General features: G+C 46.4%; 1 protein-coding gene across 3 annotated transcripts in view; it reads right to left on the bottom strand.

Annotated features, from left to right (window-relative positions):
• Positions 1–19,681, bottom strand: part of KCNQ1 (potassium voltage-gated channel subfamily Q member 1) — a gene marked incomplete at both ends in the record, with an annotated part of 346,929 nt that overhangs the window by 220,949 nt on the left and 106,299 nt on the right. For all 3 annotated transcript variants that reach the window (XM_082660290.1, XM_082660289.1, XM_082660288.1), the window contains one exon: positions 19,103–19,247. In XM_082660290.1, the coding sequence (XP_082516416.1) occupies positions 19,103–19,247 (145 nt within the window). The remainder of the gene's footprint in view (positions 1–19,102; positions 19,248–19,681) is intronic.

The following is a 19,681-nucleotide window of genomic DNA, read 5'->3' on the forward strand; positions in this document are numbered from 1 at the left end:
CTACCACGCAACTCAGCAAATACACTCTTGGGCTTTTGTCCCAGAGAAATGAAAACTTATGTCCACACAAGAACCTGCACACGGGTGTTTACACCAGCTTTACCTGTGTATCAGTCTCCTATTGCCGCTGCAATATATTACCACAAACAGTGGCTTAAAGCAACACAAATTTACTCTTTTACAGTTCTCGAGGCCAGAAGTCTGCCATGAATCTTACAGGACTAAAAAATCCCTGGCAGGGCTTCCCTGGTGGCGCAGTGATTGAGAGTCCGCCTGCCGATGCAGGGGACATGGGTTCGTGCCCCGGTCTGGGAAGATCCCACATGGCGCGGAGCGGCTGGGCCCGTGAGCCATGGCCGCTTAGCCTGCGCGTCCGGAGCCTGTGCCCCGCAACGGGAGAGGCCGCAACAGTGAGAGGCCCGCGTACCGCAAAAAAAAAAAAAAAAAAAAAAAAATCCCTGGCAGGGTTGATTCCTTGCGGAGCCCCTTGGGGAGCATCCGTTACCATGCCTCTTCTTCTGGGAGCCAAGTGCATCCCCCAGCTCATAACCCTGTCCTCACACCACACTGCAACTTCTCCCCTGCTTCCAACATCATATCACCTTTCTCTTCTATAGTCACATCCCCCTCCGCCTCCTCATGTGGAAGGACACTTGTGACGACACTGGGCCCACCTGGATAAGGCAGGATCATCACCTCTCCATCTCAAGATGCTGAATTTAAGCACATCTGCAGAGCCTCCTCTGCCAGATAAGATGACAGTCACAGCTTCTAGAAACTAGGACTCGGATTCTTCAGGGGCCATTATTCAGCCCATCACAATCTGTCACAGTCCCAAACCGCCAATGACCCACATGTCCTTCAACGGGTGGCCGGTTAGAAAACTGCAGTCCATCAACACCATGGGATTCTACTCAGCAATAAAAAAGAAATGACCTATCGATACACGACACAACTTGAATCTTAAGAGAAGCACGTTAAGGCAAAAGAGCCAATCCCAAATGTCCCATGCTGTGTGATTCCACTTACACAACATCCCTGAAATTACAAAACTGTAGAACTGGAGAACAGATTAGTGATTTCAAGGGATTAAAGAGGGATGGGAGTGGGAGGGAAGTGGGTGTGGCTATAAAGGGGCCACCACCAGGGATCCTCGTGGAGATAGAAATGTTCTGCATCTTGACTGTCTCACTGTCAATGTGCTGGTTGTGACCCTTGAACTATGGAGGGGTTAGGGACGTCGACCCGCTGGGCAGTCAAAAATCCACTTACAACTTTGGAGTTGGGTCTCCAATCTGCAGTTCTGCATCTGTGGATTAATGAACCATGGACAGCGTAGCACAGTAGCACATATTTATTGAAAAAATATCCATATATACGTGGACCTGTGCGGTTCAAACCTGTGTTATTCAAGGGCCAACTGTTTTAGAAGATGTTACCACTGGGGGAAACGGTGTACAGGGCGCATGGGATCTCTCTGTATTATTTCTTATGATTGCATGTGAATGTCTAAATCTACAAAGTTTAACTTTTTTAATGGGCAAAAGATCTGAATAAACATTTCATCAAAGAAGATATATATCATTGGCCAATAAGCCCATGAAAAAATTCTCAGCATCATCAGTCATTAGGGAAATGCAAATCAAAACCCACAATGAGGGCTTCCCTGGTAGCGCAGTGGTTGAGAGTCCGCCTGCTGATGCAAGGGACGCGGGTTTGTGCCCTGGTCCGGGAAGATCCCACGTGCCGCGGAGCGGCTGGGCCCGTGAGCCATGGCCGCTGAGTCTGCGCATCCGGAGCCTGTGCTCTGCAACGGGAGAGGCCGCGACAGTGAGAGGCCCGCGTACCACAAACACACACACACACACACACACACACACACACACAAAATAAAAACAAAACCCACAATGAGAGAACACTTCTGTTCACCCCTGAGAGGATGGCTATAGTAAAGGAGATGGACAATACAAAATATTGGTAGGGAGGTGCAGGAAGAGGAACTCTCACAGCTTGCTGGAGGGAATGGGAAATGGTACATCCAATTTGGAAAACATTTTGGCAATTCTTCAAAAACTTAAACATAGAGTTACCATTTGACTCAGCAATTCTACTTCTAGGTATCCGTCCATGACAAATGAAAGCACGTGTCCACACGAAGACTTGCACATGAACGTTCATGGCCACATTATTTCTCAATATAATACCCCAAAGGCGGAAACAACACAAACATCCCTCCACTGGTGAATGGATAAACAAAATGTATTCTACCCATACAAGGGAATACTTTTTAGCAATAAAAAGGAATGAAATACTTTTGTGTGCTGTGATTTGGATGAACCCCAAAAATATGCTTGAAGAAGCCAGAAGAGAAAAGATTACATTTTATATGATTCCATAGATATGAATTGTCCAGAGTAGGCAAATCTACGGAGGCCACTAGAAGGTACATTAGTGGTTGCTGGGAGCGGGAACAGTAATGAACTATAACTGGGCATGACGGATCTTACGGTGGGTGGGAGACGTTCTAACCCTAGACTGCACAGACTGATGGTACAAGTCAGTAAATGACTAAAATTACACTGAAAATGGGTAAATTTTATGGTATGGAAATTATTCCTTAATAAAGCGTTTTTAAAAACAAGTTAAAAAAAAAGAGAAATGTATACCCAACTAATTTTCAAATGAGTAACATAACCACAATGAAAAGACACAGGAGGAGGGAGAGGAGAAATCACTAATCCAAGGTGTTTGAAACTATAGTATTTGACTATATACCCTGAGTCTTGAGCAGGGTGATGTAGAGAGTTACAAACAGATCATGGACACTTTTCAGTAGGTTTGATTTTGTAGTGATGAGGACCAAGCAATTAAGAAAGTATTTTAGATGCGCTGTAGGCTGAGCAATGTGTCTGTGTGTTGATGTGGCTGGGAACCAGGCATCTCACTGTGGACAAGCGGCCTGCAAATAAGGAGTAAGCCAGTACAGACGGAGGAGAATTAGAGACACTGGTATGGACCCAAGATTTCTAAAGTGTGCAAATGCTTCTGTGTGTGCATGTCTCTGTGTCCATGTCTACGTATGTAAGGACAACGCGTATTTACATGTGCGTGTACATGCATACATTTCCTTAACTCTGCACAGAAAGGGCCTAGAAGAAAAGATACGTAACAGCAATGAGCATACACAGGGCCCAGGTTTTGGTGTCTAGTGATTTCATTCTCCATTAAAAGGAACCAAGGCTCCTGGGAAAACTGGCTGATTCTAGGGCTGGGGCAGAGCCCGAATCCTGTTATACCAGAACATAAAGAACTGCTAAAAGCAAACAACCAACAACAAAACCCATGTCAGACGGACACAGACGCCAGCCTGAAGGGTCTTCCACTGGCCAAATCTGGGACAATTTGAATATCAAAATAATGAAGGACAGTAAAGAATTATAATAGAAAAACCATAAGCCCATGCATATAGACAATCAATCAACAGAAACAAATAAGTGGAAGAGAAGAGAGGTTCCTTCTTACAGGAGAATGTTGAGATATTTTCTCTTGGAATACCATTCTGGCGAGACGGTTTTTTTTTTTTTTTCCAGTACTTCTGTGGAAGGGGCAGTGGGGTTGGCAAATGAGCATTTTGCAACCACCATAATAAAGTCTGGTTCACGAAAGTCTCTAAATCTTGGCGGCATTTTTTGATAAGGAGCCAGATTATTTGCATAGCCTCCAAGTATGTCCCCCAGATTGTTTATTGGTTCTAAGGCAAACGAGTGTAACTGTTTAGCAAAACAACTGGACAATGTTTCCAGCGGGTGATTAAAGTTAGGGGCAGATGCCATCATGTGCCTCGGGGACGGGACACCCCCAGGAGGACACCACATCACGTTGGAAGTGTGCGCACTGGGGACGCGCAACCTGAATCTGACCACGAGGAAACATCAGAGGTGCCTGCCCCCCACCCAAAGTAGCGGGGCTGTACCCTTCAAAAAGGTCCATGTCATAAAAGACAGAAACTGGAAATGTTCCACGTTAAAGGAGGACAAAGAGACATGACAACCAAAGGCGATACCGACCCCGGGATGGATCCTGCCTTGGAGGGAAAAAATGCTACAAAGGACATTGTCATGTCAACTGGCAAAGCCGGGATACCGATGTTAGACTGGGTAAAGGACTGCATCAACGTTTAACTGAAGAGTTTGATAACCATGCTAGAGCTTTAAAAGGGGGCATCTTTATTTTTCAAGAAGTACGCAGCAAAATGTTTAGGGGCAGACGGGTGTAGAGTATGCAACTTACTCTCAAATGGTTCAGAAAAAAAAGTGTTACACAAATATACATATAGAAAGGGGGTACAAATGATCAAATAAATGGGGCAAAATGTTAACAATCAGTGAATCAAATCTTAGTGAAGGGTCTGTGTTTTCTAGCTCATTCTTACTCTTACAATTTTTCTGTAATTAAAAATTACTTCCAAATAAACAGCTGAAAAAAACCCCCCAAACCCTGAGGCATTCACAGTGGTTCTCTACTGGGTGTGACTTTGCCCCCCAGGACACGTTTAGCAACATCTGGACATTCTGGTTGTCATAACCCAGGGATGCTACTAAACATCCTACAACGTCAGCCCCCTCAACAAAGAATGATCTGGCCCCAAACTTCAGTAGTGTCACAGCGGAGAAACCCTGCCCTACTCGGCTGACAGGATGGAAAACCATCCTGCCAATGGTGGCTGGCAGAGTGCCCTTGAGGAAGGCAACCTGGCAGCACCCACTGAAATGAATAATGCACCTAATACCTGTGTTACGGGCTAAGTCGTGGCGCCCAGATTTCATATGTTGAAGCTCTAAACGTCAGTACCTCAGAACGTGACTGTATTTGGAGACAAGCCCTTTCAAGAGGTGATGAAGTTAAATGAGACTGGTGTCCTTATAAGAAATTAGGACATACAGACGCCAGAGATACACATACAGAGGAAAGACAACGTGAGGACACGGTAAGGCGGCTGCCATCTCCAAGCCAAGGAGAGAGTCCCCAAGAGAAATCAACCCTGCTGACACCTTGATCTCAAGCTTCCAGCCTCCAGGACTGTCATATTTCTGTGGCTTCGGCCACCCAGTCTGTAGTATTTTGTTATGGCAGCCATAGCAGACTAATACATCCTGGAAATTATCACAGAAAGAAAGGTACAGTAGCCCTCCCTTATCCACGGGGGATACCTTCCAAGACCCCGAGTGCATGCCTGAAACCGTGGATTATACCAATCCCTGTGTATGTTTTATCTTATACACACATACCTAAAGTTTATATATATATAAATATATATATATAAAACTATAATTGATTTACAATAGTTATATATATAAAACTATAGTTGATTTACAATATTGTGTCGTTTCAGGTGTACAGCAAAGTGATTCAGTTATATATAGTTATTCGTTTTCTTTTTCCGAGTCTTTTCCATTATAGGTTACTATAAGATAATGAATATAGTTCCCTGTGCTATACAGTAAATCCTCGTTTACCTCTTTTAATATAGTGGTGTGTATCTGTTAACCCCATACTCCTAATTTATCCCTCCTACCCCTTTCTCCTTTCGTAACCATAAGTTTGTTCTCTATGTCTGTGAGTCTGTTTCTATTTTGTAAATAAGTTCATTTGTATTATTTTTTTAGATTCCATATATAACTGATATCATATAGTATTTGTCTTTCTCTGACTTACTTCACTTAGTATGATAATCTCTGGGTCCATCCATGTTGCTGCAAATGGCATTATTTCCTTCTTTTTTATGTCTCAGTAATATTCCACTGTGTATATATACCACATCTTTTTTATCCATTCATATGTTGATGGACATCTAGGTTGCCTCCACATCTTGGCTATTGTAAATAGCGCTGCTATGAACACTGGGGTGCATGCATCTTTTAGAATTAGAGTTTTCATCTTTTCCAGATATATGGCCAGGAGTGGGACTGCTGGAGCATATGGTAACTCTGTTTTTAGTCTTTTAAGGAACCTCCATACTAAAGTTTATATTTTAATTTATATTTAAATTATATCATAATTTAGATAAAGTTTAATTTATAAATTAGCCACAGTAAGAGATTAGCAATAACACAGAACAATTATAACAATATACTGTAGTAACAGTTATGTGAACGTGGTCTCTCTCAAAATATTTTATTGTACAAATGTAATGCCTTTCCCATGTTAAGCAAGGATCATGCACTATGGCCGTAACTTTTGCAGTTTGACTTGTGACTGCAAAACTAGCACGAAATTCTTTCTCCTTCACTCTTTCACAGATAGAAGATTCATTCGTACCACAGATCTCAGCAGTCTCAGCATACAACTTTTTTTTTTCTTTCCTTAAAAAGCTGAGAACTTTTACTTTTCACTTAAAGGAAGCACTTTACAGCCCCTCTTCGTCATATCTAAATAGCCAGAGTCACTCCTCATGCTTTTTGGGGCCATTATTATGTAAAACAAGGGTCACCTGAACATAATCGCTGCAATACACGACAGTCGATCTGATAACCAAGACAGCTACTTAAGTCACGAAAGGGCAGAATGCACTGGACAAAGGGGTGATTCATATCCTGGGGGTGCAGAACAGGGTGGCATAAGATTTCATCACGCTACTCAGATTGGCACACAATTTAAAACTTATGGATTGTTCACTTCTGGAAATTTCCATTTCATATTTTTGGACCATGGTTGACCACAGGTAACTGCAACTGTGGAAAGTGAAACCACAGATGATGGGGGACTACTGTACTTGTACGTAGGGAAGTCGGGCTCAAGGGAGGTTTTTAGAAAATGGGCCAAAGCCCGATGCAAAATGGATTCTCAGCAACAGAGAGCACTGTGGCATGTGCATAGCACGGGGAATGAAGGAGAGATGTACGTTTTAGAACGAATTGTTCCGGCGTCTGTGGAGGGAGTCTTATATGAGATGATCCCATATGTTTGGAAATCAATGATAAACCCCTATAGTATCATGTATACTGAGTTCATCATATATTATGAGCACGGGGAAAAACATGAGAATAAATCTTAGATCATTAACGTAAGGACAGCACAAAAACATACACATTATACACACGTGTAGAGTTACAGGTGCATGATAAAGTAATAAAAGTGAGAAAGCTTAAAAGAAAGACCAGCCCTGAGATTTGTGGCACAGGGAGCCAGGTGGAATGCAGGCTATTTGGCAGGGGAGGGTAAGGGAGGGTCAGAGCAGAACCCAGAGACACCAGAGTGCTGGCTACATACAGGTCCTGGGTGGGCACCTGCATATCTTAGCTCACTCGTTCAACACAACAATCCTGGGAGCAGCCCTGTTAGGATCCTGGTTTCATGGATGCAGAAACTGAGGCAAAGAGAAGGCAGTAGTTTGCCCAGGGTCACACGGAAGAAAATGGCAGAGCTGGGCTTTGGCCCCAGGAAGGTTGACTATTGGGCTGTGCTCGAAACCAGTCCATAAATCTGCCACTTGACTTTTTAAAACATATGTGTAAAGGAAGGATTTAATTTTCCCATTTCAGAATTTGGCAGATGTGTTGGGTTAAAAAAATAATAAGAATAAAGAAGGTTGGAACATATCTGAATGATGCAGTGAATAAGTATATATGTATGTATACATGTATATACGTATAATCCATCTCTACATAAAATTTATCTGTTGTATACAAAAAAGTTCATGTCCTACAAATAAAATATATAATTTCTTATATATTTAAGAAAAGATATCTTCTTAGCTTAGGTTCATGGAACATTTACAAAAGCAATAATTTTAGTTTTGTACTTGGACACAAGGAAAATTTTCATTAAAAAAGTAGAGATCTCACAGGTCACATCCTCTCACTGTAAGCCTGTTAAATTGGAAATAAATCCCAGTGATAAAAAATATACTGCTTAAAAACTAAGAAAACATTTCTTAAAAGAACTCTAAAGAGTAAAGCAAAACACAAAATAAAAACTACCAATAAAGCAATGAAAAGGAACATATTTCATAGTAAGATCTATGTGTCATAGCTAACGCTGCAATCAGAGGAAAATTTATAACCTTTAAAATGCCTTTTAGAAAAAAGACTTTAAATAATCATACTGTTACTCTTAATTAAATTACAAATTAATAAAGTTAACCAGGAAGAGGGAATTATAGACATAAAAGCCCAAATTCGCGAAATAGAAAACAAAAATAGCAAAAAGGTGGTTTTCTGATAAGATAATAAAAGTGTAATAAATAAAATAGATAACTCTCTCATGAACTTGATTAAGGAAAAAGAGCAAAACTATAAAAGCTCAGGCAAGAAAAAAAAAAAGAGATGAGAGATACAGAAGACATAAAATCACTAAAAGAGAAAATTAGTTGCTACCAAGTGGCAACATAAATGAAACCCTTGAGGAGTTAAATAGCAATGAATAAATTACCCCAAAAGCTGCAGTAAATTTATTTAAAGCAAATTACCATAAAACAGACTAAGAGGAGATTAAAGATCTCCTTTAAAACATGTACCAGGCCCAGATGGTTTTACAACTTAGTTCTAATATTTAACCTTTAAAGAGAAGATAATTCCAATGTTCTTCAAACCATCCCAGGACACAGAGAAAGGCAGACAGAGTTCCCTTTTGTAGAACATTTGTATTCGCACACACCTGATGGCAGATTTCCTGCTCTTTTGAACCTGAGGCCCTGTTATTTCTAGGATCAGATATCAGGGATGTCTTTCATCAACACTGAGAATACAGTTTCACAGTATTAATGGCTATTTAATGGATACATGATACTTTCTTTAAGCCGACCTCTACTGATGGATACGTTGGCGGTTTGCTGTCTTTTGCTATTTAACAATTGCAGAAATCAGTATCCTGATAATGGATCATTTTGCAAATGTGCACCGTCAGTGTAGAATAAATTTCTGTAAGGGTTTGAAGGGCATATGCAACTTTCATTTCATTGAAATTATCTTATTTGTCTCCATAGAAGTTGTACCAACTTAATCTTCCAACATCAATGACTGTGGTGGAGGGTTTCCCTGTACATTCACCTATCAAACTCTTTAATATTCAATAATCAGATAGGTTTAAAAATCTCATGGCTTTAATTTGCATTTCTTGTATCATAATCGAGGTTCTCAGCATCTTTTCATCCTTAAGAATCACTGGTATTTCCTTTTCTGAGAACTGTCTTTGTACCTTTTATTCTTTTGTCTTCATGATTTACAAGAGCTGCTTAATATATTGATGAAATTAGCCCTATGTCTATGATATGAGTGGTAACTATTTTCCCCAGGATATAATTTTTAAAAATTATTTTTCGTATTTTTTGCTATGCAAAATATATTTTCTATATTTTTTTCATTTAGGCATAACTGATGTATAATAAACTGCATGTTTAATGTATACAATTTAGTAACTTTTCCCCCACAATTTAGTAACTTCTGACATACAATTAAACCATTGCCACAATGTGTTGAACATATCCATCACCCCCCAGAGTTTCCTTGAGCCCTTCTGTACTCCTCCTCCCCACACGGTCCCCATCCCCCCACCCCCCTCCCAAGGTAACAACTGATTTTTTTGTCACTCTAGATTTGTCTGGATTTTCTAGAGTTTTATATAAACAGAAAAATACAGTATGTGCTCTTTTCGGGTCTGGCTTCTTTCACTCATTGTCGTTATTCTGAGGTTTATTTAGGCTAGTACTTTTCATTTTTGAGTAGTATTCCAATGTACGGATACGCTACAACTTAAAAAAAATTGCCCAAACGTTATGGGTATTTGGGTTGTTTCCAGTTTTCATAAAACTGCTATGAATATTCCATGTACAAGTGTCAGTATATGCATCTGCTCTTATTTCTCCTGGACAAATACCTAGGAATAGAATGTCTGGATAATATGGTGGGTACATATTTCACATTTTGGGGAGCGGCCAAACTGTTTTCCAAAGCAGCTGCACCATTTTGCATCCCCACTAGGAGAGTATGAGTTCCACTTTCTTTACCAGCACCTGGTACGGCCAGTCTTCTTAATTTTAGCCAATATAATGATGTACAGTAGCATCACATTGTGGTTTTAATTTGCCTTTCCCAAATAACTAATGATGTTGAGTATGTTTTTATGTGCTTGCCCATATATCTTCTTAGATGAAGTCTCTGTTCAAAGCTTTTGCCCATTTTTATCTGTTGTCTTACTATTCAGTGATAAGTGTCCCTCATGTATTTTGGATACGAGTCCTTTATCAGATGTATGATTTGAAAATATTTCCTTCCAATCTCTGGTTTGTCTGTTCATTCTCTTAGTGTCCTTCAAAGTGAAGCCTGTAATTTTGTTAAGTTCAGTTAATTTGTTCTAGTTATGGCTTTTGCTATTGGTGTCACGTCTGAGAAATCTTTAACTCAAAGTCACAAAGATTTTTTTCCTATGTTTTCTTCTGTATTTGTTGGCTTTAAATTTAGGCCTCTGGTAAATTTTGAGTTAGTTTTTCTATCTGATGCAAGATGTAGATCCAGGTTCATTTTCTGGCATATGGACATGCAGTTGTTCCAGTGCTGTCTGTTGAAAAGACTACCCTTCCTCTACCAAACTGCCTTTGTACCTTGATCAAAATTCAGTTGTCCATAGATGTGTAGGCCTCTATGGACTTTCTAGTCCGTTCTGTTGATCTGTTTGCTCACCTTGATGCTACTACCACACTGTTGGTGTAGTCCTCCCATTTTGTTCATTTTCAAAGTTGTTTTGGTGTTCTAGGTCATGTGCATTTCCACATGAATTTCAGAATCAGTTTGTTAATTTCTACAAAATGCCTGCTGGGATTTTCCCTGATATTACACCGGGTGTAGAAATCAATATTGAATCTTGTGGTTCATGAACATGGTATACCTCTCCATTTATTTAGATATTCTCTCAGTTCTTTCAGCAATATTTTGCAATTTCCAGTGTACAGCTCTCACATCTTCTGTCAGATTAGTCTCTAAGTATTTCATGTGGTTCATGTTACTGTAAATGGTATTTTAAAATTTCAATTTCAGATTATTTCCCGCTAGAACATAGAACTGGAATTGATTTTTCCATGTTGATATTGCATCTGCCACCTTGCTAAATTCACATATTAGTTCTTGTAGTCATCTTATATGTTCACCAGGTTTTCTACACATATAACTATGTCATCTGCAAATAAAAACAGTTTTATTTCTTCTTTTCCAAACTGGGTGTCTAAAATTTCTTTCTCTTGCCTTCTTGTTGTGTTCCTGACCTTAGGGGGAAAGCAGTCAGTCTTTCTTCATTAAGAAGTTATAGCTGGGACTTCCCTGGTGGCGCAGTGGTTAAGACGCCGTGCTCCCAATGCAGGGGGCCCAGGTTTGATTCCTGGTCAGGGAACTAGACCCCACACGCATGCCGCAACTAAGAGTTCACATGCCACAGCTGAGGAGCCCGCCTGCCACAACTAAGACCTGGCACAATCAAATAAATAAATAAATAAATACTTTTAAAAAATAAGCTATAGATGTAGTTTTTTCATTAGAGCTTTATCAGGTTGAGGAAGCTCCTTTCTGTTTTCTACTTGCTTTTGTAATACTTGGCTGTTGGATTTTGTCAAGTTCTTTTTCTGCATCTATTGAGAAAATCGTATGGTTTTTCATTTGTTAATATGGTTAACTGACTGATTTTCTAAAATGTCAAACTAACTCTGCATTCTCGAACCCCAGTCGGTCATGATGTATAATCTTCTAATATATTACTGGATTTGATTTGCTAAAATTTTGCAAATAAAATTTTGCATCTATATTCACGAGGGATACTTAACTATAGCTTTTTTTCTTACAATGTCTTTAGCTATAGCTTTCTTTTCTTACAATGTCTTTGGCTGGTTTTCAGATCAGGGCAATGCTGGCCTCATAATGAGCTTGGAACTATTCCCCCCTTTTCAATTTTCCAGAAAATGTTGTCTAGAATTGATTTTATCTTTCTTAAATGCTTGGCAGGATTCACCAGTAAAGCCATGTGGTCCTGGAGAATGTCTGGGGGAATGTTTTGAACGATAACTTTGATTTTATCAGCAGAGAGAGAACTATTCAGGTTATCTATTTCTCGAGTAGTTTACGTCTTTCAAGACATTTGCCCATTTCACCTAAGTTGCTGAATTTAAAGACTTGTAGAGCGTATTCCCTTATGACCCTTCTTATATCTGTAGAATCGGTACTGCCATATCGCTCATTTCCGATACTGATACTTTGTGTCTTCTCTCTTTTTCTCCTGATATTTCTGGGTACAGGTTTATCAACTGTATTGATCTTCTTCAAACAAATCGGCTTTTGGTCTCATTATTTTTTCTCTTGTCTTTGTTCCATTTCATTTGTTTCCCCTCTGAGCTTTATTATTTTCTTGTTTCTACTACTTTGGGGTTTAGCTTGTTACTCTTGCTCTAGTTTCTTACGGTAGACGCTGAGGCCGACTGGAGCCAATTCTTCTCTAGTGCACATGCTGGTGCTCTGTGCTGCTTCCTGGGTGCTGCCCTTAGCAGAGCCTACACGTTTTGATATGCTGTGTTTTCATTTTCATTGAGTTCAACATATTTTCTAGTTTTCGTTTGGATTTCTTCTCTGACACTGTCCTATTGGAAGCATGTTATTTAGTTTCCAAATATTTGAGGATTTTCCAGAGACCTTTTTATTATTGATTTTCAATTTAATTCCATTGTGGGGTCAGAGGACAGACTTTATATATCACTTGAATCATTTTAAACGTACTGGGATTTGTTTTATGGTCCAGAACCTGCTTCTATCTTGGTAAATGTTCTGCATACACTTGGAAACAGTATGTTCTCTGCTATTGTTGGGAGGAGTGTTCTGTAAGTGTTCATCAGGTCAACTGGGTTGAAAGTACTGTTCAGAGTTATATCCTTACTGCTCTGCTCTCTACTTGTTCTATCAACTTTTGAGATAGGTGTATTAAAATCCCCAATTCTCATCCTGGATCTGTTTCTTTCTCCTTTTACATATTATTCATTATTTTTTCCCTTCCGGCTACTGGGTTTGAAGTCATATTTAGATATACCAACTTATGAATCAACAGTCATTCAAATACTTTATATATTATAGGATCCGATACGGAGTACTTCTGTTATTATTTTTCTAAATATCCTCTAGTTTGGGATTTTGTTGTGTCTTTGACAGAGTTTAAAAGCCAGGAACACCACCAATCAAAACAGTAAAACGCTGGATCCAATCCCCACAAAATCAGAAACACATCAGGGAATCCTTGCCCATTGTATTTCCAAATTAGCCTGCAGCCCCCTCCCCTAAGGCAGCACACCAGGAGCACAAGATCACTGGCGTAAACGTTTGACTGGACACAGCAAAAAATCAACTGTACACTCGTATCACAGTAGGTGATAAAAGCAGGAACAATACGGATAGTGTAGGTGGAACCAACCCAGGTGTGTCTATTCTTTAAAACTAAGGAGACAGGACTTCTGTCAAAAGCCTAACCGTTGCTACTCTGGGCAGTGAGACAACAGGGGATGATTTTTCTTCATTATTCTCGTGTGTATGTTTCATAGGCTCTATAATGAGCATATGCCACGTTTTTAAGCGGAAATAAAATCTCTTGAAATTTGGGAGTGGCCATCTTTTGGTCATGAAGAGATGGGCCGTGATGGGGTGACCTTCGGGCAAAGGGGTCCAGGTGGAAAAGCCTGGCTGTGGGTGCAGGCGGGGGGTGCAGAGCTGGGACGATGAGTGAGGGCCAGGCTACCACGAGACCCAGAGGTATCCAGACGGCAGCCCCGAGGGGACAGGGAATCCTGGGGGGGGGGCGGCATGAGCAGGCACATTTGTTCACCTGCTCACTGGCTGTACAGAGCAGATGGGAGGGGGGAAGACAGTGAGGGAGATACAGAGAGACCATCCTCAGTGAAGCCCTGGGGCAGCTTGGAGGGGACGGGAGTGAGCAGCCTAGGGGAGAGCCCGTGAGAAGGTTCTGGTCCGGGAGTTCAGAACATGCCCACAGAGCTCGTCGGGCCTCGTCTCCTGCCCCGCCAGACCCCCACACCCACTGGAGGAGTCGCAGGCCCCAGCCTGCAAGACCTTGCGGGGACCACCTCCTCGGGACCCCGAGGCTGCATGAGTGATGATGTGCGGTGACCAGGATGGTCACCAGAAGTTATGACCACAAGTCCTCCCCAGAGCCAGGGGGAACGTCACACCCCAAGACCAGAACAGAGGGGCAGATGTCAGGAGGGCGCCTGGGACCCTATTCTTGTCCTGAGCAAGGCAACTCTGACCCAGGTGAGACCGAGGCGGACACAGACCAGGATGTCACAGAAGGAGAACCTCGCCCTCAGGGCTACACCAGTCCACGGACCACATGCTTCAAGGTAACCTAGGGGCTTGTTACCGACACACATTCCTGAGCCTCCCTACAGCCACTGTGACTCAAAATCTTGAGGGGTAGGTCTCTGAGTCTGTGTTAAAAGTTCTCCAGGTGATTCGAGAGGCACCCAGGGAAGTTCCAACCTGAAGCATCACTGCCCAGCCCCAGCCAGCGGGGGCTCCCAGCCTTCCTCGCCGGGAAGAGCTCTGTCTGTCACCAAGAGGAGAACTTCCATTTCTGCCAATAAGTGGGCCTGATGCCATGAAAAGCCTCTCTCTGCAAGTTCCGGAACAGAGCCAACCTCCCGCAGGCTCTGCTGAGCTCACCTGACAGGGAAGGGGGTGTCCCCATGGCCAAGAGGGGAGCAGGTGCGCCCTGGCTCTGACCCGCTGGCCTCTAGGGGTTGCCCACCTGAGGAGCCCCAGTGTGGGCCTTACTGCCCCCCGAGGGGAAGAGGCCACCCCTGGAAGCAGCAGGAAGCAAGAACTGGCAGCTGAGGCTCCACGTCGAAAAGCTGAACCAAGAACCAAAGGGTGACGCAGACCAAACCCCACCCCAAAGCCAGACAAAAGCCAGCCAAACCCTCGCGTCGGCCAGCAGGGGGAAGGACGCTCACCTGCCGCGGCCTGTGCTCCTGGAGCGTAAGTGGTGGTGTGCTTAGGCCCGCCCTTACGGGACACTGGCTCTGTGTTTGCGTGACACGGGTTGTCTAGAAAACCCCACACCTCTAAACCAACCCCACGCGTGTCCTGGCGTGGTTCGCGGGATCACCTCTCCAGAGCCCCCGGGAACCCGTGGGAACCTCCACAATCACAGCCTACGCCGGGACCCACGAAGAAGCAAGCGTCAGAGAGTCCACCGCGAACAGAATCGGACTCTCCAAGAGGCGCAGGTGAGGGAGGGACAGGATGGGTACGAGGAGATGAGCACATTCAAGGGGCTGAAGAATCCAAAGCTCTGTCGTCAAACGGGAGGAAAATACAAGACGCTAAGACCAAGCAGGTGAGCCCCTCACATGAGGACATTTGGAAATGGAAAACCAGGTGGCAACTGAAATACACACCTCGCCGGCTGGCACACAGCAAGAGTTAGGAAACCACGAAGAAGCTGTGCTGAGGATGCAGCACAGGAAGACCGAGACGGCAGGTTTGAGAGACGCCGAGGAGGATGGACCTGGAGGGGCAAGTGGAAGTTTCCAGGCGAGGTCAGAGCAGTTCGGGGAGGTACTGTTCTAGGACACGGTGGGGCTGATTTTCCACTTGACGCAGGACACAAACCCTCATTCAGGAATCACGACACCTTGTAGGCAGGACAAGTAAAAATAATCCACCAGCTTGACTGACTATAGTGAAACGATGGAACACCAAAGTCAAAGAGAAGGTATTCAAGGCCACCAGACGGGAGGAAGGGTCACCTACAAAGGACTGTCAGTTAGCTCAACAGGGCACACCAGCCGGGAGACGGTGGTGGATCTCCAGCCTGTCAGACAGAATACAGACCTCTAATAACCTATAATGGAAAAGAATCTGAAAAAGAATAAATATATATATGCGTGTGTATATATATATATATGTGTGTGTGTGTGTGTGTGTAACTGAATCACTTTGCTGTACACCTGAAACACTGTAAATCAACTATACTTCAATTAAAACAAATTTTTTCTATTAAAATAAATACAGATCTCAGCCTGTGATGTTCTACACAACTAAACCATTGTCCAAGAGCAAAGGCAAAATACAAAAATTTCAGACGAGCAGAAACTGAGCAGGCTGTCGACAGACCATCCCGGAAGAGAGCACAGGCTTCAGGAGGAAGGAAACTAAACCCAGACTGAGAGACAGAAAACTCGCAAATCTGTCGGCAAACACACTCCTGTAGCGTCAGGACAAGCAGCTAACGCAGAGGACTGTTTACAAAGGCAAAAGCCAAACACGGGGCAGCAGGGCCCGTGAAACGGGAGGGTGATGGGGGGGAGGGGGTGCGGGAGGCAAGGAGCAGCTGCTGACCGATGGGACGGGCAGGCCGTCAGGACAGAATCGACTTGCACGGCCTCCACACGCGGAAGGCAAGAGGATCGGAACCCCGCCACCCCCGGCGAAGCCCATCAGACGTGAAAAGGAGCTGCAAAACCTCAGAGCAGGCAGGGCCTCCACGCCTCCGACGTGGTCCCTCCACGGAGCGGGGCACGAGGGCTTCAGGCCCATCATTCTCCGAAACTCTCTGTCTGAAGTCTCTGTGATGAGAGTGCTCTTTTCACCTGGTGTCCTCACCCCGCCCCCACCCCACCCCCCACAGCTCCACCGTCACCCCGGGAGCCCCTGAGGTCACAGGTCCCACCTCCTTTCCCAGTGATGGCTCCTGGCTCCCCCTACCCGCACCCCAACACCATGGCTGCAGGCCCTGGGCTGGCCCGCCACCGAGTCTCGCCTGTGGGCCCTGATCAAGTCCTGCCCGCTGCCCCGTGCGTGCCACCCCAGGGAACCACGCAGGGCACAGGGCTGACCCACGGCCACTCCTGCTCCGTGGCCTCCACCACCTGCCCCGTCCAATGCCTGCTGGCTCCGGGTCACGACTCATGCCCGAGGCCGCCAGACTGGTGAAGAAGCCCCGCAGGCATCTGTGTCAGGTGGGTGAGGTCAGCACCCGCCCAACGCAGACACCGCGTGCCACGCCCAGGTCACCTGGCAGACACGCAGAGGTGTGGCTGGCCCCCGAACACCTCTGTCCAAGATACTCCTGCCATTCGCTGGCCTTTCCTCGCCCTCCCAGCCAGTTCCACTCAGCCCTGATGTCACCTCCTCCTAGAAGCCTTCCCGGACCTGCCGGGCTCAAGCCAGGTACTCAGCCCTCAGAGGCCCACACACTCTGCCCTCTTGCTGTCGCCTTTCTTCCTCCCTGGATGGCAAGGAGCGCGAACAGTCCCTGGAGAGTCAGGATGGCGCGAGCAACCGAGTGACCGGAACCTGCAAGGGGGTGGGCGCCGTGCAGGAGGGACCCGGGCCGCACCGGCCACCTGTCACCGCTCACGAGATCTTCCCTGAAGACGGGCATCCACCCGGAAATCAGAGCGGCTCAGACAAGGCCCTAGAACCCACGAACGAGGGGGAGCAGGTCTGCCTGGGACACGGGGCCTGAGGGTCGCAGGACAGGAGCCCAGAGAAGCTGCGAGCCTGAGACACAGAGAGATATCACTGAGGTGGGGGAGAGGTGTGCGGGCGGGCACTGCCGTGGGCAGGGGATACCCGGGGCTGGTAGGTGCCGTGGGCGGGGGGCAGGCGGGCACACGGGCAGGTACCGCGTGCTGGGACAGAGGTGGTTTTGTCCAGCACGCCCCATCCTTGAGGTTCAGGTTCAAGGCCTGGGGCTGGCGTGGCGGTGGAATCCAGCACGGCTGTTTGCGCCCCAGCGCGTGGGAGCTGGGTCTGCAGGCCTTTCCCAGTGATGGCATCTGGCCCCGGGATTAGCGCCCCTTCGCCCACACCAGGGCTCTTGAGAGCCTCTGGGTGAGGAGGGTTCAGGAGTGTCAGGTAACCCACGGGACCCAGGCCGACAGCTCAGGCTCCAGAAATCCGGTGGCTCTGGGCTGGGCTGACTTATCGCGTTGGCAGGAAAGAAAAAACTCCTCCGTGCGGGAGCATTCCACAAAAGGCGCCCGACTTCCCGGCACTTGTACCTCATTAACATTCCGCAGACATCGCTGAGGACTTAATAACGCCAAGCAGGCTGAATGGACGCATCGTTTCGGGCTGCTCCGCATTCAGCCACCAGCGAGCGACGCTCCTCCCCGCGCCCGACCTGCGCGTTAGCATTTGCAGAAAGCCCCCATCTGCATTGCGACAATGGTCCTGCCCCAAATCCGGAGCCGTTGTCACAATTGTCCTTTGTACCCACTCCAGCGGGCAGGCAGGCAACGCGACCCAGGGGCCCGTCGGCGAGGCGGCCGGGCCAGAATCCCGACGGTGTGTGAGGAGGCCCTGGGCAGCCCAGCGCCCAGCAGGGTGGGCGCCCAGGCTCGGTCTTGCACGCCCAGCTCCCAGAGAGGACGTCCACAGGCAGCCTTGGGAGCAGGGAGAGGCCGTGGCTCCTTTCCAGAACACTTTCTGCCCTTCTGCCAGCAGTGACCAGATGCGGGAGGGTACATCACGGGTTGGCCGCCCACAAAGCCGGCACCAGGCGGACGGGGTGCCAGCCGCCCATGAGCACGACGTGAACTCACCACCCTCTGCCATGCTTGAGACAGTGACACCACCCTTGCAACCACCAGTAAGCTGAAACGTTCTGGCGGACGCGGGAACACTCTGGGGGTCCCGGGAAGAGGTCCAAGAGGGGAGGGATGGACACAGAAGTGACAGGGAACAAGGGCGCAGAGCGTCGAGGAGGGCAGAGCTGCAGGCACACACGGTGCTGGCTCAGGACCCCCAGCCCCACTCCACCTGGAATGGGGGTCAACGTGTACTACAGGCCACCTCCTCTCTGCCAGACCTGGGGCGCCAGCCACACAGCACGAGCGAGGCAGGGCCTGGCTCCCAGAAGCCCAAAACAGAAGAGAACGTCCACGGGTGATAGCGGGCCAGCGGGAGCAGACATGACAATACCAGCTGTCCACAGGACAGGAGCAAGTGCTAGGGGGAGAAGGGGGCGTCCGGACACCCCAGAGGCCCCAGCAGCCCTGGGTCAGAGCTGGGCGTGGCCCTGTCCCCACCCCTCATCCTGTGTGAAGGTTTCTCACCAGAACTGTCGTAGCCGTCCACCGAGAAGTGTTCAGGCCTCCGCTCCTCCGAAGTGGGGTCGCAAGTGATGTGCGGGACCGTCAGCATCCTCTCTCCCGGGCTCACCCCGTTGTCCTTGTCCAGTTTGAACTTTTTTTTCTTTACCTAAAACAACCAGACAATAAAACCGTCAGTTCCTAGGTGTCCTCTGCCAGGCCGTCTGCCGGCCCCAGACCACCTCTGGGGCACCTGCCAGGGCCCAGGCCAGCGCCCTCCCACACAGGCAGAGTGCGCTGCAGCGTGTGATGCTGCCAGAGGGGCTCTGCCCAGCGGCTGCCCTGGGAGCTCACAGCCTGGGGGGCAGGCGGACAGGAAACTAGCCAGCAGATAAACACACAGGAATACCCCAGGGCAGGTGGTAACGAGGGCTGTGACCAGCGGGGAGTTAGAGCGGGGCAGGGCGGGCAGACAGACTGAGGCCAGCCGAGGCTTCCCTGAGGCGGCGGCCTGGAGGGAGCAGGCCATGCTGGGATCTGGGAGAACCTTCTGGCAGAGGAAAGAGCAGGTGCAAAGGCTCCAGAGGCAGCCAGAACCTGGGA

This window comes from Grampus griseus (genome assembly GCF_964374135.1).
Source record: "Grampus griseus genome assembly, chromosome: 8".
Classification (NCBI taxonomy): domain Eukaryota; kingdom Metazoa; phylum Chordata; class Mammalia; order Artiodactyla; family Delphinidae; genus Grampus; species Grampus griseus.